The sequence below is a fragment of the Gymnoscopelus braueri genome, assembly GCF_963280865.1.
Source record: "Gymnoscopelus braueri genome assembly, chromosome: 21".
NCBI lineage: Eukaryota > Metazoa > Chordata > Actinopteri > Myctophiformes > Myctophidae > Gymnoscopelus > Gymnoscopelus braueri.
The window spans coordinates 29,372,657-29,394,127 of NC_137623.1; the positions used below are offsets into that span (position 1 = coordinate 29,372,657).

Here is a 21,471-nt window from a genome sequence, read left to right on the forward strand (position 1 = left end):
CTTTATTGGTCCTGCTGGGGAAATTCAGTGTGAACGAGAGAGCGAGATGCAAGTGTTTGTGCATGCGTGCCCACTCAAACTCACTTTGTCATTCCTTTCTGACAGGAACTTCAGTCGCTGAGCTCGCTTGTGCATGAAAACTCCGTCGAGGTGTCCCGTCTCCACGGAGCGGATCTCAATGGCCTTCTCTCCCCACCCCATGATCTGGTTGGAGTGGATGTAGGCTGCAGGGGGTGGGGACAGGGGACACACACATAACAAACGGATTGCACAGGAGAGAACCAACTCAACACCGGTCTCCCAACCAAGCCAATCACAAGGCCTGCGTCTATTAGGCCACGCCTCTAGGAGGAGATTATTGCAGCAGTTTCTGGGTGAGCGCCTATATACACACTAGAGTCTGGTGTCAAAAGGTAGCGTGTGTAGTCACTAGACACACTACCATTGTGAGCATTCTGTTGGCGAAGGGGTCTATGTAGGATCAATGGCTAAATATGGACGGCGACAAGTACCTAGAGGGTAGCATGGAGTGCTAATGACAGCAGGTTGGAATTCCTGAGGCTTGGAAAGTGGAGTGGAGAAAGTGAACGACAAAAACATTCTCCTTTCTCTTGACAATTGCTATGGTTGACAGGGCATACCCGTAGTAGTCCACAGGTTTAATTGGCTGTGTCTGTCCCACAGAAAAAAAGGCTTTGCGCAAGACACTGCTTGTAGATCCAGCGGCAAGCATGTCTAAACCTCTATGCCATGGATGGGTACACCTAAGAATGTCTGTGGCATTAGGGATGGGCTTGGTTGTGAGAAATTCTGGTTTGACAAGAGTATGCATACGTCACTGTGAGAACATGACATACTGTAATGTTCCGTTTGTTCCACACAAAGCAGCTAGCACTGCGTAATGCAACTTTAAAATCATATTATAATAATGAATGGATCAAATGGCTATATCTGATGTCTCAACATTGTTATGTTTTGTCTCAACTTTCATATCAGCAATAGAAGTCAGAAATGTGAATAATTCTATAATATATAAATCGATATAAATACATACCCACCCACAGTTTAATAAAGCCCTTTTTGTATGGCCTCAATAATTCTGAGTTCCAGAATCAAGTCTAATAGAAGTTTAGCATTGTAACACTAATAGCATGTACTGTATATCAAGTGATCTTTCTCACTCCATCCTACATTATTACAGAACATTCAATCAATTAAACACTGGACCCAACTAATGTGTAATTAGTGGTGACACTGGAATGGAGATGGAACAGAACAAAAGACAGGAGACTTCTTTGAATATCCAGAATGTCCATCCTTGGCTAGGTTCTGATCAACTGCCCATGTGACCTGTTGCCGTATCACTATGCACAACAGCAGGCATGCTGCTGTAACAACACGTCTATTGTTCTACTACAATAGCAACTAGCAAGACACAGGTATACCGAAACCTGCTAGTTGTGATTCAGTGCTTTTCAGTATCACTGAAACTTGATGTCAAATGACTTCTGTATTATTTAATAAAATAATATGTGTATTTTTTTCATTTAGCCACTTGAACCCCAGCCTGCCTATTCTGGGGGGAACAACCGCCAAAAATAGCAGATCTACAAAATGCCCAAGAATAGTTCAGGTCCGTTTTACTAAGACTAGACTAGAGGATTCAAGTGGTTAAGAAAAAAAACTTTTGTCCTATTTAGTTTACTGACTTAAGTAAGTAGAGATCCATCAATGACCATTGGTTAGAAAAAAACAATCAAAACACAGGACCCTTCGGCACCAAGGATGAAAGAGAGTTTGAATGGGACAAAAGTTGATTGATATTCATATACGTCACAGTTAAAATCGTCGGATTGAACAAAACATGACCAAAGGACAGCGGCACAGCAGACAGACAACATCGCCCAGACACAAGCATGCCTCCCTATACTTGTGGTGTGTGTGTGTGTGTGTGTGTGTGTGTGTGTGTGTGTGTGTGTGTGTGTGTGTGTGTGTGTGTGTGTGTGCGCGTGTGTGTGGTGGTCCAAGGCACCCAGAGTGCTCCTTGTCATCTGATCTAGGACTCATGTAGACCCAGGACACCAGGTCTAACACCGTTGACTTCCTGAGAGAATATAATACTAACAGTTGTTTTAGTCCCCGCAACTAGCGATAAGAACCACTGCTCTAAAAAAGGTGGGGAGTGGAAGTGATGGATAACAGGCTGAGATGTTTGTCTGTGTGTGTGTGCGTGCGTGTGTGTGCACGTGCTCGCACACATGCGTGCATGTGTGCCTGTGGGGATTTCATCTCACAAGCATAAATCTGAAGCATGCAGGGGTGATGAGCTTTCTGCTAAGTCTCTGTCAGCATTGATCATGACAACCCAGTGCTAATTCATTCCCGGGAGTGTGATCCCCAGCGACAGGCAATAAGCAAGGCACAAATGGAGAGGTATATGTGGTTCTCAGCCTCAGGAGAGCGCGTGTTTGTGTGGGTGTTTAAGTTTATTTTTCTCGGGTTGGAGGATTGGGGGGAGAAGGGATGTGACACAGTGCTAGGGAAATGTGTGTGTGTGTGTGTGTGTGTGTGTGTGCGTGTGCGTGCGTACTTTTGGGGCGGTACAGGAGAGAAAGCAAGACGGAGGAGTGTGGCTTTAGGCGAACAGACAGGAGATATGTGGAGGTGTGTGTGTGTGTGTGTGCGTGTTTGTGGTGCTTGTTGTTTTGGACACCTACCAACGGAGGTGGGCATCTCCCCCCACTGAAGCACCACGTCTTTGGTGATGCGTCCGTAGGTGTTGACGTAGACGCCCTCGTCCTCGTAGCAAAGCAGCATCTCCATGCCGTCCGTCTTGGGCAACACCACGATGGCATGGGGGGTCACCTGACTCTGAATCTGCCGGGGGCGACACACGGGAGGAGGAGGCGATGGGTCGGGGTTGGGGGGTTGGGGGGGTTTGTCAGTGTGAGTCTGTATTTGCGGGGGGGTGGGGGCAATGCAGTACTCTATCTTTCTCTTCCTCTTTCTCTCTCCGCTTTCCTTTGTGATCTGCGCCGTTCCTTCCAACCTTCCTTTCTTCCTAACCTTCCTTCCTACCTTCCTTCTCTCCTTCCCTCCCTCCCATGTTCTGCTTCTCTTCCCTACGTCTTCGAAGAGAAACTGCTGCAACAACGGAGTCCCCCCGCTCCATAAAACACAAACAAACAAACATGCAATTGTCATGGAAACAAGGGATGGAATACGGCATGGTTACACTGTTGCCAAGAGCAACGCGAGGCGGTTGCTTTGGAAACGGCCCCTTTGTCTCTTACTGTATCCAGAGGATTGTTGGAGTTGTTGAGGTGTTGATTCATAGGCCTCGGACCAGACCAGCAGAGTCACTAAGAGTCTCTCAAATACACCTAACACTCTCATTCATTCATAACCTCACCCTGTCAATCATGATCTCACCCTTTCATTCACAACCTCACCCTGTCAATCATGATCTCACCCTTTCATTCACAACCTCACCCTGTCAATCATGATCTCACAGTTTCATTCACAACCTCACCCTGTCATTCATTCACAACCTCACCCTGTCATTCACAACCTCACCCTGTCATTCATTCATAACCTCACCATGTCATTCACAACCTCACCCTGTCATTCATTCATAACCTCACCCTGTCATTCACAGTCTCACCCTGTCATTCATAAATTCTTACTCACTCACATATTCAGTTACTGTCACTCACACAGTTAATCACAAACTATCCATCCATCCATCCATCCGTCCGTCCGTCCGTCCGTCCGTCCGTCCATCCAATCAATTACTTACTCACTCACTCACTCATAACACATTTACACAAAAACACTCTCAGCATTCAACCCAGCCAGCTCCTCAGTCTGTGAGTGTCTTACATGGGAGGGGATGTAGATGTCGTAGGGGTTTCCAGAGTCAACATCGATGACATGGAAGCCCACGCTGGAGCCGTAGATGACCTTTAACCTCTGACCCTCCTCCACCGTCAAGTCAACCAGCTGGGGTCGATGCTGGAGGTCAGTGAACGACTGATGGAGAGAGAGAGAGGAGCACTTCAGTGTGCGTTGTATGTTTAGGTCTGTAGATATGCCCGTGGTAGTGTGTGTGTGTGTGTGTGTGTGTGTGTGTGTGTGTGTGTGTGTGTGTGTGTGTGTGTGTGTGCACTTGTATTACTATACATATAAAAGTGTATTACTATACAAATAAAACTCTTTTGTGCTCACTCTAATCAACAAATAAGACGTGCGAACGCGTGAAGCGAACCCAGCCCTAGATTTATTTTTGTATTTTTTTAATTGTTATGTTGTGTATTTACGGACTTGTAATCCGTGTTATTTCACCGTGATGGGGAGAGCGTAGAGAGAAAGTCACGTGACTGCCTCCGCCTCGTATTGAAGTTAATGGGGGGGGATATGGTTCTCCTATGCACGGAGTTTCTGAGTTCCTAGTCATCTATGCACGGAATTGCCGTTTGTCAATCCGTGCTATTTCACCGTGTTTGGGGGGCGATCGGGTTGGTTTCATAGTAAGCTCCACTCTGAGAGCTGTCAGCAGCCAATGAGAGCGTGAGTGACATGGGGGCGCGGCTGCACTCTGAGATCTGTCAGCAGCCAATGAGAGCGTGAGTGACATGGGGGCGCGGCTGCACACAGGCAGCGCCACAGACAGACGGAGACACACACAACCCGAGCACGGTTTCATAGTAAGCTCCACTTGGGCGGAGGCGCGCCTTCCTTCCGCGTTCGCAATTAATGCATCAAAGACAGCCACCTGTTTGACGTTTGAGGGGGGTTTAACAACACACCTTCCCTGTTTGTACACACACAGACCAGAAATCTTGCATAGTCGAGCTTTAAAAATACTTTTGGAGTCAGGCTCACAATTAGGAACAGATTGGGGTTAGGTTTAGGATTAGGCATTTAGAGGATAGGTTTAGGGGTTGGGGTTGGAGTTATGGCCATATATACTTAGTTGCGCACTGGTGTCGTGCACTGAAAATAGCCTATTTTTCAGCAAGAAATTGTAGAAATGGCATTATGGCAGACATAAAATTGACGTCCTAAAATGTTAATTGCGAACGCGGAAGGAGGCGCGGCCCAAGTGGAGCCTACTATGAAACTCTGCTCGGCTTGTGTGTGTGTGTGTGTGTCTGTCTGTGTGCAGTACACTGCCTGGGTGCGGCCGACAGAGTGCGCCAGAGTACAGCTACAGTCAAACACACACACACACACACACACACACACACACACACACACACACAGTCCGTAAATACACAATATTTTCGAGCTGCGTTCGCTTCCAGCGTTTGCACGTCTTACTTGTGTCCTCACAAGTATGGTAATACAAACTGTGTGTGTGTGTGTGTGTGTGTGTGTGTGTGTGTGTGTGTGTGTGTGTGTGTGTCACCTTGAAGGCCATAAACTTGTGGTAGGGTTTCGGGGCCCAGGCGTAGATCTCCACAGCGTTCTTCAGAGCGATCACCAAGAACTTAATCCTCTCATACTTCACTGCAGGACCAGAGTAGGAACAAGTACATAACACTGTACGCATCGTATGCATACTACATACAGGTACTATACTTGTCAGGTTGTGCATGTACACACACATATATATATGTAAAGACGTACCGACTTTGTAGTGTACGCAGCCCTCCAGTTCTCCTACGGTGATCCAGCCCTGTTTCTTCTCCACCTCAGGGTCGTTGTGCAGGATGCGGTTCCTAAGCCAGGACAGGTAGTACACACGCAGCTTGTTCTTCTTCCCTGAGGATGAGGATGAGAAGAAGGAACAATTCTGGATGACACCTAATTACAGAGACAGTGATCAATGTTGATGCTATAGATCAAGGTTATAGAGAACAGGGAGCACTTTACTGTACCTTAACCCATGAAGGCCTGATGTTCCGATTCTACAAATGTCTTCTAAATCCTATAACAGTTTTCTGTCATAGTATATTTAGTGAAAGGAACCCCCAGAAGCAAGGATTTGAGTTACAAATGTTCAGTTTAAAAAATATATATATATATTCAAAGATTTGCACACATTTTCATGATTTTTTTTCTTTTTGGCTAAAAACAAAAAATTACACAGATAATGGGTTAACAGCCATAATCTTTTTGTCACTACATTTTATCTACTGTAACCTCAAATCATTTTATCTAAGCTCATCTAATCTAATCTACTCTATTCTGTACTACTTTAACCTCTTCTCTTATCTTCTCTTCTAATCCAACCTTTTATGTACTCTCATCTCATCTCATCTCATCTCATTTTATCTCATCTCACATCATGTTATCTCATCTTATGACATGTCCGCCCTGAGAGTTGGAGGTTGGGAGTTCAATCCCCGGCAGAGTCATACCAAAGTCTATAAAAGTTTTATTGAATGCCTTCCTGATTTGCATTCAGCATCTAGGGTAAGTCCAGGCACCATGCTAGCATCATTTCCAGGGGGTGTACGTGTACATCATGTGACATACTAGCATCATTGCCGTACAAGCACCTAGGCTATGGAACGCCCTACCCTTGGCAATCAGAAAAGCCAATTCTGTGGCATCTTTTAAATAACTTCTGAAAACACATCTGTTCAGGAGCCTTCCCCTAGGCCTAGATCACCTCATTTGCCATAATTGTGTTGCGTATGTCTGTATCTGTTTGTTTGTTGATGTGCGTAACAAGACCAAAGTTCTTTTGATCTCCTTTTAGTTTGCTTAAATGCGTTTTTATTGCTTGGTCAGAATTAACTTACTTGTTAATGCTGTTAATTTATGCCCCAACTGCTGTTCAGTACTTTGTAACTCATGTTGTGAAACGTGCTATATAAATAAAGTTATTATTATTATTATCATGTCCAGGGAGTGTACACGTGACATACTAGCATCATGTCCAGGGGTGTATGTGTGCATCAAGTTGCCTAGGTTGGTCCCCAAGGCTACTCAGTACTAATGAACTGTGCCTAACCTGAGATGGTGACCAGAACGTTGAGTCCCTCCAGTACATCCATCTGCTGGAAGCGCCGTCGGTTGATCAGGTTGTAGACTTTCCCCTGACCACTCCGGTCCAACAGCATCAAGCCATTCTCTGTTCCTACCAAAAGGTTCACACCTACACACACACACACACACACACACACACACACACAATGTATAATGTACAATGTACAATGTATATGTATAATGTATTTTTGGGCAGTACTAGGTACAGTAGATTTCATCGCTGTCGCGTGGAAACCTTGCATGTTCAAACCCATGACTTTTCAGGAAATTGAAAAAAGAACCGTGTTTCAATGGAGCCAGTGTAGTTATTATTTAGTCACAAGCACTTGTTAAAGGACCATTTCACCCATTTTCAACCGATCTTCATATAATTGGCCCTTACTAATGCTCACTATAAGATGGCACCATTTCTGTCAACTCACTCTGTGTCTCAGAGGAGGGCTGTGGACAGTTCAGAATCCTGCCTACCAGTGACATCTTTGACATCAACATTCTTATCATTAATTTAGGCACAAAACAAAAAAAGTTGATACAAGGTTTCTGCCTGACAGCAACGATATGCGAGTCCTTCTCTGTCTTTGCGTCTCACCCCAGAGTGCAGCGCAGAGGATCTCAGAGTTGAAGCGTTTCTTGTACTTGCGGATCTCGGGCGTGTCGCTGTGTGGTCTGATGTTGGTGGGGTTCACATTGACCACAGAGATCTTCCTGGCCTCGTTCAGTCTGGCCTGCTCCTGTTCCTGCCTCAGCAGCTCGTCTGCAAACAGCGCTGGGTGGCAAACGCACACATAGAGGTTTAGTGTGCTTCAGTGGCGGAAGAAGTACTCCGATTTTATTCATACAGTACCAAAGCTAAACTCAAATGTGTCAAAATATGTCAAACCTTTTCAAAAATAGCAGATCTACAAGCTCAGAGAGCGTCGCATTGTAACACATTGTGAGCTTGCAGATCAGCTATTTTTGAATGGCTGAAGTATAAATGGTAATTGGTTAATGTATGTTTTTTGTAACATAATCTAAATCTACAAAGTAACTTCTAACTGATGTTTTCCAATAATCCAATAAAAAGTATAAAGTATTGAAAAAGCCAAACTGGAGCCAGAAGTTTGATGGAATGCATTGAAGTCAATGTCTGGCTGGACAAGCTTATGATTGTGACCTTTGTCAGAAAATTGGTTCAGGAAAATAAAAGACATAATCGTACACATTGTTTTCTGATCAGATCAAGTGCACAGTACACTATATCATTTTATTGAGGTATCTAAAGCGCACATGAGCCCCAGAGCGTATGGGCCGTCATTGCAAGAACTGGTTGACAGGCTGCCACTAATTGACAGTCTCACAGTGACAGCCCATACTTTCTGTGTGTCTTACTGTTACAACTGTCACTCCCACACAGCAATAGCATATCATTTCAGTCCTATTTCATTAGTCACACTGCACAGCCAATACTGAACAGTGCAAGTTCAGGAACAGAATCCAAGTTGAGATGATCTAATTCATGTATTCAGTAAAGTCTGTGTAAAACTGTCTGTCTGAAACAGAGAGGACACCAACCGGAGGCAGAGTTTTCATCGTCGTCATCAGTAGGGGAGGTCCCGTACACCCTCGGATCGACGAATGGTGTGAAGGAAGACTTGGAGCCACTCCCACTACCCATGCCGTACTGCCAATCGAAGGGAGAGTGCGAGGACAAACCAATTAATTAACCACTTAAACCCTCTAGACTTCGAAAAATGGACCTGAATTGGCTCTGTAATTGCATCACTTTTTTTTCGTCTGCACCAAATCCTTTGGCAAAAATAACCAATATTCAAGCTCACAAGGCCTCACATTGTGACGTGTTGTGAGCTTGTAGATCGGCTATTTTTGGCAAATTTCCCGCCCAGAATATGGACACTGGGGTTAAGTGGTTAATTCCAGTGTACAGTCAATCAACTAATTTAAAACAATCCCCTCTAACAATTTGGTAAGTTTGGAAGAGAGCTGTTGTACCGTAAACAATACAATGCATGCACATATATCAGCCAAATACCGCAAATGTTTATCTAAATGTCTCATTTGTGGAGAAAACAAATGAGTCAAAGAAAGAAAGGAGCACACAAGAAGGTGAGAGAGGGAAACAAAATCATATGCAAGTGCGGTGTGATCAGGTAGAAAGGAACTGAAAAAAACTCGGACACATTTTTTATCAAGTAAAAACTCCCAAATAACTTAGTTGCTTCTCAGCTAACTTCTTTCCTAAGTTCACATGAATTCACCCTAAGGAGAGAAAGGTTGAGACACGCTATTGTGAGTCAGAAAAAGTTTCCAATTACACTTTAATGTTGTGCAGGGCCGGCCGCTGCTATAAGCAATATAAGCCGTCGCTTAGGGCCACAACCACTAGGGGGGGCAAACATTTTTTTTTTTTTTTTTACTTTCATATTGTAATTTTGTCATGTATCTCCTATCCAACAACTAGCGTTATTATTTTAATATTCAATTAAAACTAATTATCTCATGACATAATGATTTTATAATGGGGGTGTTTGGGGGGGGGGGGGGACCAAAATAAATCTTGCTTAGGGCCACGAAAACCCTAGGGCCGGCCCTGATGTTGTGAATGACGTCATCGATATACAGATTCATAAGCTGCAGGTTGGAGGGCCGTTAGGATGGGTGGGGGGGGGGGGGTGAGTCACACACAATGTGAAGGAGTTTGGCAGCCGTGCTAGGGGGTACAGGAAGCCAGAGGGAGGTACAGTATACAGTACGTAGGAAATGGGGAGGTATAGATCAGGGGTTCCCAACCTTCTTCAGCTCGAGGCCCAAAAGAGAAATTTGGTGTCTCCTCCGGGACCCAAACGCACAAAAATATATGATCAATTAACCAATCAAGCCCTATTTAACAGTGAAAATAGCCGATCTACAAGCTCACACTACTATTTTCACAATTTCTTAAAAGTGTTTTAAATTAATATATATATTTTTTTTATGTATGACGAAATTCTTTTGAAAAATGCATTTGAAATAATAATAAAGAAAATTGTAGGAAACGTAATAAAAAAGAAGAAGTGATATTTACTCGCGACCCATAAAAATGGGTTCCCAAGTCCTCGTTTGGGAAACACTGGTAAATGTCAATTTGATTAATATAGGGGGCTTGTGAACCTCCTTGTCAGGGAGGAAAGGAGGGGTACTGGGGCAGGAGCAGTGGGGACAAGGAGGAGTCACGGGTTCAAAGTGGAGATAGGGAGGTTCAGATTGACACAGGAGGGGCTGGACAACCGGATACAGGAAGAGTGGGAACATTTGTGGTCACCTCAATGTTAAATTGGCAATTATTTCCAAAATGTAAACAAATAAAGGAAATATGGAAAATGGTCTTAAGTAATGTAAAGTATACTAGTGTACTCTTCCACGTCTTATTTATGCCCTTAATGACAGCCTAACCATAGGTTTTGTAGCAATTTGTAGCAATTGTAGAAATATTAGGCCTTAAATGTCAAATGTTCAAGAATGTTGAAATGATGCATTACTTCAGACCGTTTTCCAAAATTCTTTTCTTTCTGTTTTTACATTTGGGAATAAATTGCCAATTTAACATGGACGTGCCCACAATGTCGAGGTGCCCACTCTTACGGTTACCAGACAACCTACTTGCGCCCCAGAGCCGTCGCCAGGGGAGACCAGAGGGGATGTGCTTTGCTGCACCAAATCAGGCAGATTGGCGTTGCCAGGGAACAGATTAGCGTTGCCGGGGAAACCGTTGCTGGCGGCAGAGCTCCGCCTCCTTTCCCCATGTTTCTGAAAAAAGAGGAAGAAGCGGCGGGCGGGGGGGCACTCAAAAAGGTGCAACTATAGGCTGTGATTGGCTGTTCGGTTCAGTGATGTTGTGTGCCCAAAAATACCTTTCATGGGGGTTCATATGTTCTTATAGACGGGACACTGTATGAAAGGGACATGGCGGCTGCATTTCTGGAATGCCGAAAGCAGTGGTGATTTCCAAGAACCCCCACATTGATGTATTTGGCCGTGGTCCCCCATCTGAAAAGACTTTGTGCCAGGGGCCCCCATAAGAGGAGGACTTTTTTTGAAAATAACAACGCGTCACAGTGTGACGCACTGGTTCTCAGGGGTCCGGGGACCCCCTGGGAGTCCCCGGACCCCACATTGAGAAACAGTGCTCTAAAAAAATGAGGAAGAGGCGGAATGGGCCATTTATAATCCACCAGACAAACAGAGTTATCATGACTAGGTTTTACTGCAGACAAGCTGTTAATACATCTGACATGGTGGAAATTAAACATTTAAGAGGTTGGGGACTATGTTAGTGGCTGAGGGGTAAAGCTGCACTCACACCAAAAAGCGATTTTGTTGCTGTATGCTGCCAAATCGCAGTCGCCAAAACCTAAAAAACACTTACATCCAAAGCGACGACAGGGGCGTGGATTAGGGCTGGGCAATTAACCGGAAAATATAAACAGACGTTTAGAGCTTAATCTCGCTCATGTAGGTTAATCGAATAATCAAGAAGCAGTATTTTTTTTTAATATATTTTTTCTTATACATCAATCAATCGACACGAAAAATGTTTGCTGTACAATGGTGGCATGCAAAATTAGCCGATCTGCAAGCTCACAACGTGAGCTTGTAGATCTGCTATTTTCTCTAAATCTTGTTCTTTTATTAATCGTTCATTAATCGCAACCGAGGCAAAGGTTTGAAATAATCGTGATATTGATTTGAAGTCATATCGCCCAGCCCTTTGATTGATTGATTGATTGATTGATTGATTGAACACTTTATTATCCCGATCCCTATTATACCTAGCACACTCATGAGCTCCAGTAAATTACATACGCGGACGGTGCGGTTTGCATTCCTTTTCATGATCCTATCTTAACCCAGCACCCCAAGAGGTGATGTGTGTATTCTACACGTTTTTTTTTTTCATTCTAAATCGTTGTACACTGTGCGCTCTGGGTTTCCCTGGTCATGTCACATTTGCAACGGCTAGTTTTAAATTGGCCGTCGCCCGTTGTTGCTTGAATCCTGGCATTGACCATTTGCATAAACAGGAAATGTCTTTAGCTTTCGTTTACCGCCCATGGTCACCAAATCTCTGCCACGTTGTCGCCAGGAGTCGCGTAGCTCCAACTCGCTCAGTGTAGCCAGTACCCATTGGAAATGAATGGCTGCTGATCGCTTTGTTGCTTTTAGTGTGAGCGTCCCTATAGAGCTAGCTTGGGGCTGAGCTGAGCTGTTTGTGACTGTGCTGGGGACAGTGAACTCTCAGAGTGAGGAGCCACTCGCTTCAAAACAACCATAACAAACCACATGCACAAGCACATTTATTTATGTTTCGTACTGCACGCACGCGCACACACACACACACACACACACACACACACACACACACACACACACACACACACACACACACACACACACACACACACACACACACACACACACACACACACACACACACACACACACACACACACACACACACACACACACACACACCATCTATGTGTGGTGAATGTACACATACGTTCACAAATGCACACAGACAATGTACCCATACAGAATAAACACACACACACACACACACACACACACACACACACACACACACACACACACACACACACACACACACACACACACACACACACACACACACACACACACACACACACACACACACACACACACACACATCTATGTGTGGTGAATGTACACATACGTTCACAAATGCACACAGACAATGTACCCATACAGAATAAACACACACACACACACACACACACACACACACACACACACACACACACACACACACACACACACACACACACACACACACACACACACACACACACACACACACACACACACACACACACACACGCACAGAGAACAAAGCGAGGGAACTAAATAGAAAGTTGCCATGCATGCAGAGCTGATGAATGTGTGTGGTGTCACTTTGTGTGCTGTCAGCAGAGCAGATGGTTTGCAGGTTCAAAGGTCAGAGTTGAGAGGTCACTCACCTCACGGATCACCATTGTACCGTCCTGGGAGGTGTGAGCGTAGGAACCGCCGTGAGAATCATTGGGACTTCCCATCCTTCCAAAGGTCTCGTTGGCACCCTGTCCTGCCGCCGGCCTGACAGACACATAAAGTAATAACAACCGTATTTGTGTAGTAGTAAGTATAGATCAGGCATAACTCCAAGCCTATCCATTACACATAGCCTCCAAATGCCTAATCCTAATCCTAACCCCAATCTGGGAACCCATCGTCAAAAAAAGAAGGAAAAAACAGTGCCCTCTGCTGTTTTTCCTTTGAATTTGACTCTGGGGGGACCGCCCAATAGACAACAACCGCTCTGTTGATAACAGGTTGTTGGCCTGTTTGGTCCGCCCTCAGCCCTTCTCTTCCGGTGGGGGCGCCTATGTTTTCATTCCCACTAACAACATTTCTCCCACGGAACATGGATGTTATAGACGACGAAGCTTTTTGCTAACGTACTTATGAGAGTTGCTCAATTACACAAAAGTTTTACATGTAAAACCTCTTCAGCACATTTGTTTGACGTATTTGATAGATTGGTTTGTTTCCAGTGGGAACACATTAGAAGGCGAACACACAGATGTAAATCCTGCCCACTACGTTTGATTGGGTAAAGCGTGGCTTGCTTCCTGATCTAAGGCCCGCCCACTTGTATGCCAACGTTCACACCTTCTGAATCGCCCTCCCGACAGATACAGTAGCGCAGCTCGGAATCTGTTCTTGAGAGATTATCCTAACCCCAACCTAAATATTTTCCTAATTATAAGCCTAACTCCCCAAATATTCTTAATCATAAAACATTTATTTTTCTTGTGAGGATCAGCAAGAGGGACATTTGGCCCACACAACTATAGTAATACAAGTACAGTACAGTACAGTACACACACACACACACACACTCACATGATGCGAGGTATGTCGCTGACAGAGACGGTCCCGTCATTGTTCCCGCCGTCTCCATCCTCATCCTCGCTGCTGTGGGACTCATCACTGGATGAGGAGTAGTCTGTCACTTTGACCGGCGGACGGCTCGTCTCCTCCCCTTGACGCAGCTCCCTCAGCTCCTTGGCCAGAGCCGTCAGGTCCTGGAGGTCAAAGGTCAAAGAAAAGGGTCAGGAGAGGATGCTGTAATAGTTTATTTACCATATGCATTGATACAAAATGCCTTTTAGGTAATGTTTAGTATGTTAAATGCAGTGGTGGACAAAGTACTCAACCCCAGTACTTGAGTCAAAGTATAGATACTCTTGGTCCCAAATATTACTCCACTAAGTTAAAGTTTTCTTGAGATAAAGAACTTGAGTACTTGCTTTTAAAAAATATAAGTATTCAAAAGTACATTTTCTTTTTAATATCAACATATTGCTGTCTTGTTTTCGCAATGCATTTACAGAACCTCAGAAACTTGACTGACTTGGCTTGTAGAACCACATATACTGTTCAGTATGTATGCAGCACATACAACAGTCAATGTAAACAATTTGTAGGGAATGACATGTAGGTCTACTGTACTGTCCATCTCAAATGAGGTAAAACAGCCAGGTCTCTAAAAGTAGAAGCTTCAGTAGAAGCCGTTTTCAAAGTTGTGTTGAATTAGTTCTTCTACTTCTTGGGCTGAAGATCAATCCAGCTGCACCAAAAAGCCTTTCACAGTCAGCAGAGGTACGGCTTTTATTTAACTTGAGCGACAGGTTGCTTACAGCTAATACAAAAAAATCACACCCAGTGAAGTGGGCGGTGTGGTCATCACAGTGATGGAAGCTCACTTAAAAAAAAAATGTTTTTTTTAAGTGCATAGTCCTATTTATAGGTTATTAATGTCATCATGTGTTTGTTTGTTTGTTTGTTTGATTGATTGATTGATTGAATATTTTATTAGGCAAAAAATGTAAAACAGCACAGTTACATTTAAAATACTTTGTCTAACAGGTCCGTTCATAAAAGTCCTTGCGGACTTGTTTCCAATGAGGGCCTTGGTATTCAATTCATAGGCATATATAGTGGCACCACAGTTCAAATATCATTACAAAAAAAAACAGCAAAAAAAACAAAAAACAAAAGGGGAAAAACAAATATATACAAGTACAGGGGTGTACAGGGTACAGGGTGTCTCGCTAGCCAATCACAGTGCTGGATAGAGTCAGCCAATAGAGTCAGCCAATCACAGTACAGCTAGGGGTGTACTAATGAGCCAATCACAGTACAGCAAATGTGTACTAATGAGGTGTCCCAACCCCACTTATAGGGGCGGCTACACTGCCCAAAAATATATAGCGACTTTGGGTACTTAGAAAAGCGCTATAAAGGTATTATTATTATATAAAAAATATGGTATAATAAAGGTGGTATAGTAAAGTATAATAAAGGTATGCATCCGTTGACATTTGACGTGGTATGTTATTTCATTTGAGAGATATTAATAGGTCCATTGTTGAGAGAGCAGGTACTGTGATTAATTTGCTGCTTGGAGGAACAGCGTGTGGCCACTGCGTTTTAGAAAAGGGCTTTTAATACACCCATTGAGAGCAGGGAGAGTGATTGGTTTCCTCCTGTGAGGAACACAGTGTGTGGCCATCGCGTTTTAGAAAGAAAAATGTTTCAACAGCTGACTTCAATGCTACAACCTTCATGGAATAAAGGCCTATAAAAATTAATTCCATTTTCCAGTAAAAATGTCCTTGCTGTCGAGTTCAATCCAGAATAAACATACACAGCTTTCTTTTTACCCACGTAAACCCTCTAGACTTAGCAAACTGGACCTGAGTTGGCTCTGTAATTGGACTGCTTTCTTCTGCCTACAACAAATCTCTTCGACAAAAATAGCAACACTAGCTCGTTGTGGGCTTGCAGATCTGCTATTTTTGGCTAAAGTTAGGGTTTATGTGGTTAGTGAACAAATAAACAGCAACAACCACAGAGTCTAGTCACTGTTACAGGGGAGGAGATCCAAGCAGGAAGAGGAAGAGTAAGGGGCATAAATCCCAGCATGCCTCGGTGGACTGGAGTCAGGGGTCAAGGGTTAAAGGTGAGGTAGAAGTCATAAATTCACCAAGATTCCATAGATTAACAGATGCCCTCCTAGGGAGGAGGTGCCATTCTCAGCACACCCATGTGACTAGTTCACAACCACACATGTTTGGGATACTTTTACGGCACAGGTTACTATAGTAGGTTGTTTAACCGCTTGATATATACTTCATTGAACTACGGTGTCACTCAGCTAATTTACAGATTTACAAGCTCACAATGCACCGTGGTACGACGCGTTGTGAGCTTGAAGATCTGCAGTAATTTTTTTTTAAAGTTTTGCCTATAATGACATGAAAGAGGTTAATGTCAACTCAACCGCTTATTTCTTCCAGTCAAGCTGTGTTTTTTTTATTGTAATTACCTGGCTGGGACTTGAACCGACAACCTTTTCGGTCACAAAATCACCTAGCTGCGGTGAACAGGCAAGTGTGCACGTTCCCAAGCAGAGGTGTTTTACATCAGTGGTTCTCAAAGTGGGGTTCCGGGGATCCCAAGGGGTCCATAGGGGGGTTCCAGAGGGGTTCCCCAGCTAAATGATTGATAGTTAGGAAGCAAATGGACCCTTACAGGTCTGTAACTCTGAGAGTGTACAAATGGAACCAAATGGACCAAGACAGGTCCATTTGGTTCCATTTGCACACTCCCAGAGTTATGGGGGTCCGTGGCCTAATGCATACCAAACTGGGGGTCCTTGAAATTAAAAAGTATGAGAACCACTGCTTTACATGATGACACGTTGTGAAGTTCAGAAGGCCAGTGATGCCCAATCATGTGCCACTTATGGAAGACATAAGAAATTTACACCACAATACACTAATTTCTCTCAGGTCAGCTGACCTAGGGCTTATAGCTCTCCCGAGCAATCTAGACATAAATACGTAGACGCCTCATTGGCCACTGGACACACATCAACGCCGCCCCCATATTATGTGGGGCAGCTTGCCCCACATAATATGTGCACTCCACTGCACTCCACTGCAAGAAATATGCCTGCGTTGTACATAAGTACCGGAGACAATTTTCCCCCCCCTGTTTTATCACCATTACTGTTATTATCTATGTAAGATCAAGTGTTTTGGTATGAAAACCCTTTTTATTTTATTTAACCAAGTATCCTTTATCGTACATCTTGTATCAACATAAGTGCATTTGTAACAAACCAAACCGTGTGAAAACTGGTTGAGAATTCAGCGAGTTATGATTTTACTTTACTTTATTTTAATTGTGGAGAGACCTACTTCATAATGGGCATACATGCATTAGGAGGAATGGCTCTCCCTGCTCCAATGAACAGCAGCGGCCAGAGAGGTATCTAAGTTTATATACCTATGGTCCAGAGAACTAGACTTAGGCTCAGGGGTGGCCGCACTTTTGCTGTCGCAGCCCCCTAGACTGTGGAACAGCATTCCCTTCCCTATCAGATCCGTCCCCTCCGTTTAATGACCAGTGTCAAGACTCTCTTTTATTCACAAGCATGGGAATCCCTCTGATATGGTCGAGGACATTGTATGAGCCCTATAGAAGTCGGCTTCAGAGGTTTTGCGGGACGCTTACTCTGCAAAGTCCTCAGTCGATTGGGCGTTACAGGGCTGGCCAAGAAGAGGGCCATTGAATCCGCAAGCTAAGCCGCAGAGAAAGCCACAAGATGGCTGTGGATCAAGAAGGCTGATCCGTGGGTTGCTGCTGGGACGCAAGCCGGGGCCTGATCATCCCCGGCAGTGTCTGATGTTGTGAGACCCAGGATACATCACTGACGATGCGTCCCAGTGCACGCTGGAGACGTTTCTTGCATAGTTATTTGTGTTTTATTGCTGATTGTTTATCTTGTGCCTTTGAGCTGTTATGGTTATTACCTTGTGTTCTGTATAGCGCTTTGGTCAACGAGCTAGGTTTTTAAATGTGGTTTATAAATAAATGTGATTTGATTTGATATACGGGTAGTGTAGGATTTGAATGACCTGATTGGTTCACTTCAGCGATTGGTTGCTGTACATTTGGACTCTAAAGACACTTTGGTTGGACACCACTGGTGTAGGTTGCAAAAGGAAGGTGGCCGTGCACGTGAAGGGGGTGTGTTACATTTGTGTGTGTGTGTGTGTGTGTGTGTGTGTGTGTGTGTGTGTGTGTGTGTGTGTGTGTGTGTGTGTGTGTGTGTGTGTGTGTGTGTGTGTGTGTGTGTGTGGCCGGTGCCTTACCAGCTCCTCCTAAGCACAGATGAGAAGGGGTAAACGTTGAGAGAGAGAGAGAGAGAGAGAGAAAGAGTAAAAGGGACAGAAATAGTGAATGAGGCAATGAGAAAGAGTTTGAAAGAGATGCAGCTATGATAGCTAAATGAGACATAAAACAACTAGAAAAATGTGCTCCTCCGAGTACAGGTCTCCGCCAGGCCAGGTAGTAGAAGTCAATCTTAGCCAATCAGGATGAAATATGAAATATCAGACAGGTCCGTCTTGATGACATGACTATAGAGATAATGTGTACAGATTTGCGTGATGTTTGGACAAACTCTGTAGGAGTACTAGCAGAACAAATTAATTGGCCTCATGGTGGCACTATAACAGGCCAATGTGAAGTTTCATGGCAATCAGATGCTGTATTCATGATTTTAGGCATTTTGTTCAAAACAGACCACTCATGCAAACTTTAGATGCCAATCTTAGCCCATCAAGATGGAATATGAAAATTCAGACAGATCCGTCTTGATCACAGGACTATAGAGATAATGTGTACCTTCGGCCTGGCGGAGACAATAATAGAATCTGGTTCAGAACACTTGCCTATTAAAAACATACACCGTGATTACTAAACCACCCAACCCCCAACAGCCACATCACTGCTGTATAAACCTATTCTGTTCAGAGAGAGAGGGAGAGGGAGGGAGAGAGAGGGAGAGAGAGAGAGAGAACTCAGAGATGGAGTGACAGAGCAGTGTGAAGGAAAAATGCCACTAACCTCATCTACAGCTTTCTTATAGCTCTGAAGGATAGAGAGAGAGAGACAGAGAGAGAGAGGAAGAAGAGAATACATAATGGGGATGCAGAAGGATACAGAGTGTAAGCGAAGAAAAGAGGAGAGGACATGAAAGGGGGTGGAAATGACAAGAAATGTTAGGTCAGAGAGAATCTGCGAACCCATTTGGTAAAAAAAGAAACTGAATCTGTCCAGAGAGATTAGGTCAGAGATGACAATGATCCAGTCTGAATGCGTGTGTGTGTGTGTGTGTGTGTGTGTGTGTGTGTGTGTGTGTGTGTGTGTGTGTGTGTGTGCGTGTGCGTGCGTGCGTGCGTGCGTGCGTGCGTGCGTGCGTGCGTGCGTGCGTGCGTGCGTGCGTGCGAGTGAGTGTGTGTGTGTCTGTCTACTTACTGCAGGTCTACTAGGTCGCAAAGACTCTCTGTTGTCATCTTTGGTCTCCTGAGAAGGTGCTGTCGAACCATCAGCCTTGGCTGAATTATACGCATACACACGAGCGCACACACACACATACACACACACACACACGAGCGTGCACACACACACACGAGCGCATACGCACACACACACACACACACACACACACACACACACACACACACACACACACACACACACACACACACACACACACACACACACACACACACACACACACACACACACACACACACACACACACACACACAGTTCAGTGAATACAAATTTCACTGAACTTTACAAAACATGTTTTTTCTGCAAAATATTAAAAATAACAGATCTACATGTTCACACCGCATTGTGAGCTTGTAGATCTGCTTTTTGTAATTCATTGTACAACAAAATATACTGTATAGATACTGCTTTATTTTTGATACTTGTGAAGATCATAGATGGTGGCTCATATCAGATCAGATATAAGGCCTATGTTTCATGTCCTTTATAACTTTGTAGTGCTGGGCCAGGTCTGTGTGTGCGGCCGTTCTCTGTGTGGTGTTGTGTGTATACTGTAGCCCCAAAGATAGGTCCACCCGCCGGCTACAGATCCTATAGCACTGGTAGGAAAAAGGCGGCCTGTGGGCGAGAACCGGCCCACCAATGATAATATCTGGCCGGGCATATCATTTACAATATCTGCCTGACAGTCCCACATTTAGGCCATAATGTCCAAATCGACCATAACCGTGACAACAGAGCCCATGTGGCTGCACATGCGCAGTAACTCTGAAACTCCGCTGCTTACAGCCCGACAGAGTTCACAAAAACGCTAATGAACAGCTTAAATTTGGGGAAACTGAAAAATTCAATGGTCAATTCCTGTGTGCAAGTTCAGATTGATTGGTCAACCCACTGAGGATAAAAATACGGACAGACAGGGGTTTCCTGACTTCCAGACTTAACAATGACTAAGTTACTTTCAGTTATAAAATGTCTCCAAAATAGTTGAAATATACCTACAAGGCCACAACATGCCGCAATGCAACGTGTTGCATGTGCGAGTGTGTCTGTGTGTGTCTTTGTCTGTACGTGTGTGTGTGTGTGTGTGTGTGTGTGTGTGTGTGTGTGTGTGTGTGTGTGTGTGTGTGTGTGTGTGTGTGTGTGTGTACCTCGTTCAGAGCTAGGGGTGCTGGAGTTAGATGAGCTGCCGCTGCTTGTCCTCTTCAGAGGTGTGTCCATGGAGACATCGGTCCTCCGCAGGTCAGGGTTGCTATGGTCACACACACACACACACACACACACACACACACACACACACACACACACACACACACACACACACACACACACACACACACACATTGACAGGTAGATAGAGAGATAGCAACAGGGTCTCAGTCATGGGGGAATACTGTACGTGAAATCCTCTTGAAACATCTGTGTGTGTGTGTGTGTGTGTGTGTGTGTGTGTGTGTGTGTGTGTGTGTGTGTGTGTGTGTGTGTGTGTGTGTGTGTGTGTGTGTGTGTGTGTGTGTGTGTGCGTGCGTGCGTGCGTGCGTGCGTGCGTGCGTGCGTGCGTGCGTGCGTGCGTGCGTGCGTGCGTGCGTGCGTGCGTGCGTGCGTGCGTGCGTGCGTGCGTGCGTGCGTGCGTGCGCTCGTACCTGGCTCGTATAAGGTGCGCTCCATGGCGAGCTCCCAGACCAGGGCCATTGCCTGGGGAGTTTTTCCTGACCAGGGCAGGAGATATGGACGTTGTTCTCTGTGGTACCTACAGTAAATGTACAGCAAACGCCACAAAAAAACATTTAGGTCTACATCTTTTGGTTTGAAAGTCGTTCTTCTTGGACATTTCAGAGACAGGACAAAGAAGAAAGATAGAAAGCATAGGAGCGACATGCAATGCAAGCCCCTAGATGGAAAACAAACAATCAACCCCAGGATTATTTTTTTTATAGCCAAAACATTATATATTATATCAGCCTCTTAAACTGGACA

The 21,471-nt window shown here is 44.5% G+C and overlaps 1 protein-coding gene across 1 annotated transcript in view; it reads right to left on the reverse strand.

Moving 5' to 3' along the window:
* Window positions 1-21,471, reverse strand: part of tnikb (TRAF2 and NCK interacting kinase b) — a 50,662-nt gene that overhangs the window by 4,146 nt on the left and 25,045 nt on the right. The window contains exons 13-25 of the mRNA XM_080418153.1: window positions 21,138-21,244; window positions 20,646-20,746; window positions 19,453-19,532; window positions 13,963-14,144; window positions 13,038-13,152; window positions 8,554-8,662; window positions 7,589-7,765; window positions 6,965-7,108; window positions 5,632-5,766; window positions 5,411-5,511; window positions 3,883-4,032; window positions 2,718-2,877; window positions 85-224 (exon numbers count right to left, since the gene is read on the reverse strand). Of these exons, the coding sequence (XP_080274279.1) occupies window positions 85-224; window positions 2,718-2,877; window positions 3,883-4,032; window positions 5,411-5,511; window positions 5,632-5,766; window positions 6,965-7,108; window positions 7,589-7,765; window positions 8,554-8,662; window positions 13,038-13,152; window positions 13,963-14,144; window positions 19,453-19,532; window positions 20,646-20,746; window positions 21,138-21,244 (1,701 nt within the window). The remainder of the gene's footprint in view (window positions 1-84; window positions 225-2,717; window positions 2,878-3,882; window positions 4,033-5,410; window positions 5,512-5,631; window positions 5,767-6,964; window positions 7,109-7,588; window positions 7,766-8,553; window positions 8,663-13,037; window positions 13,153-13,962; window positions 14,145-19,452; window positions 19,533-20,645; window positions 20,747-21,137; window positions 21,245-21,471) is intronic.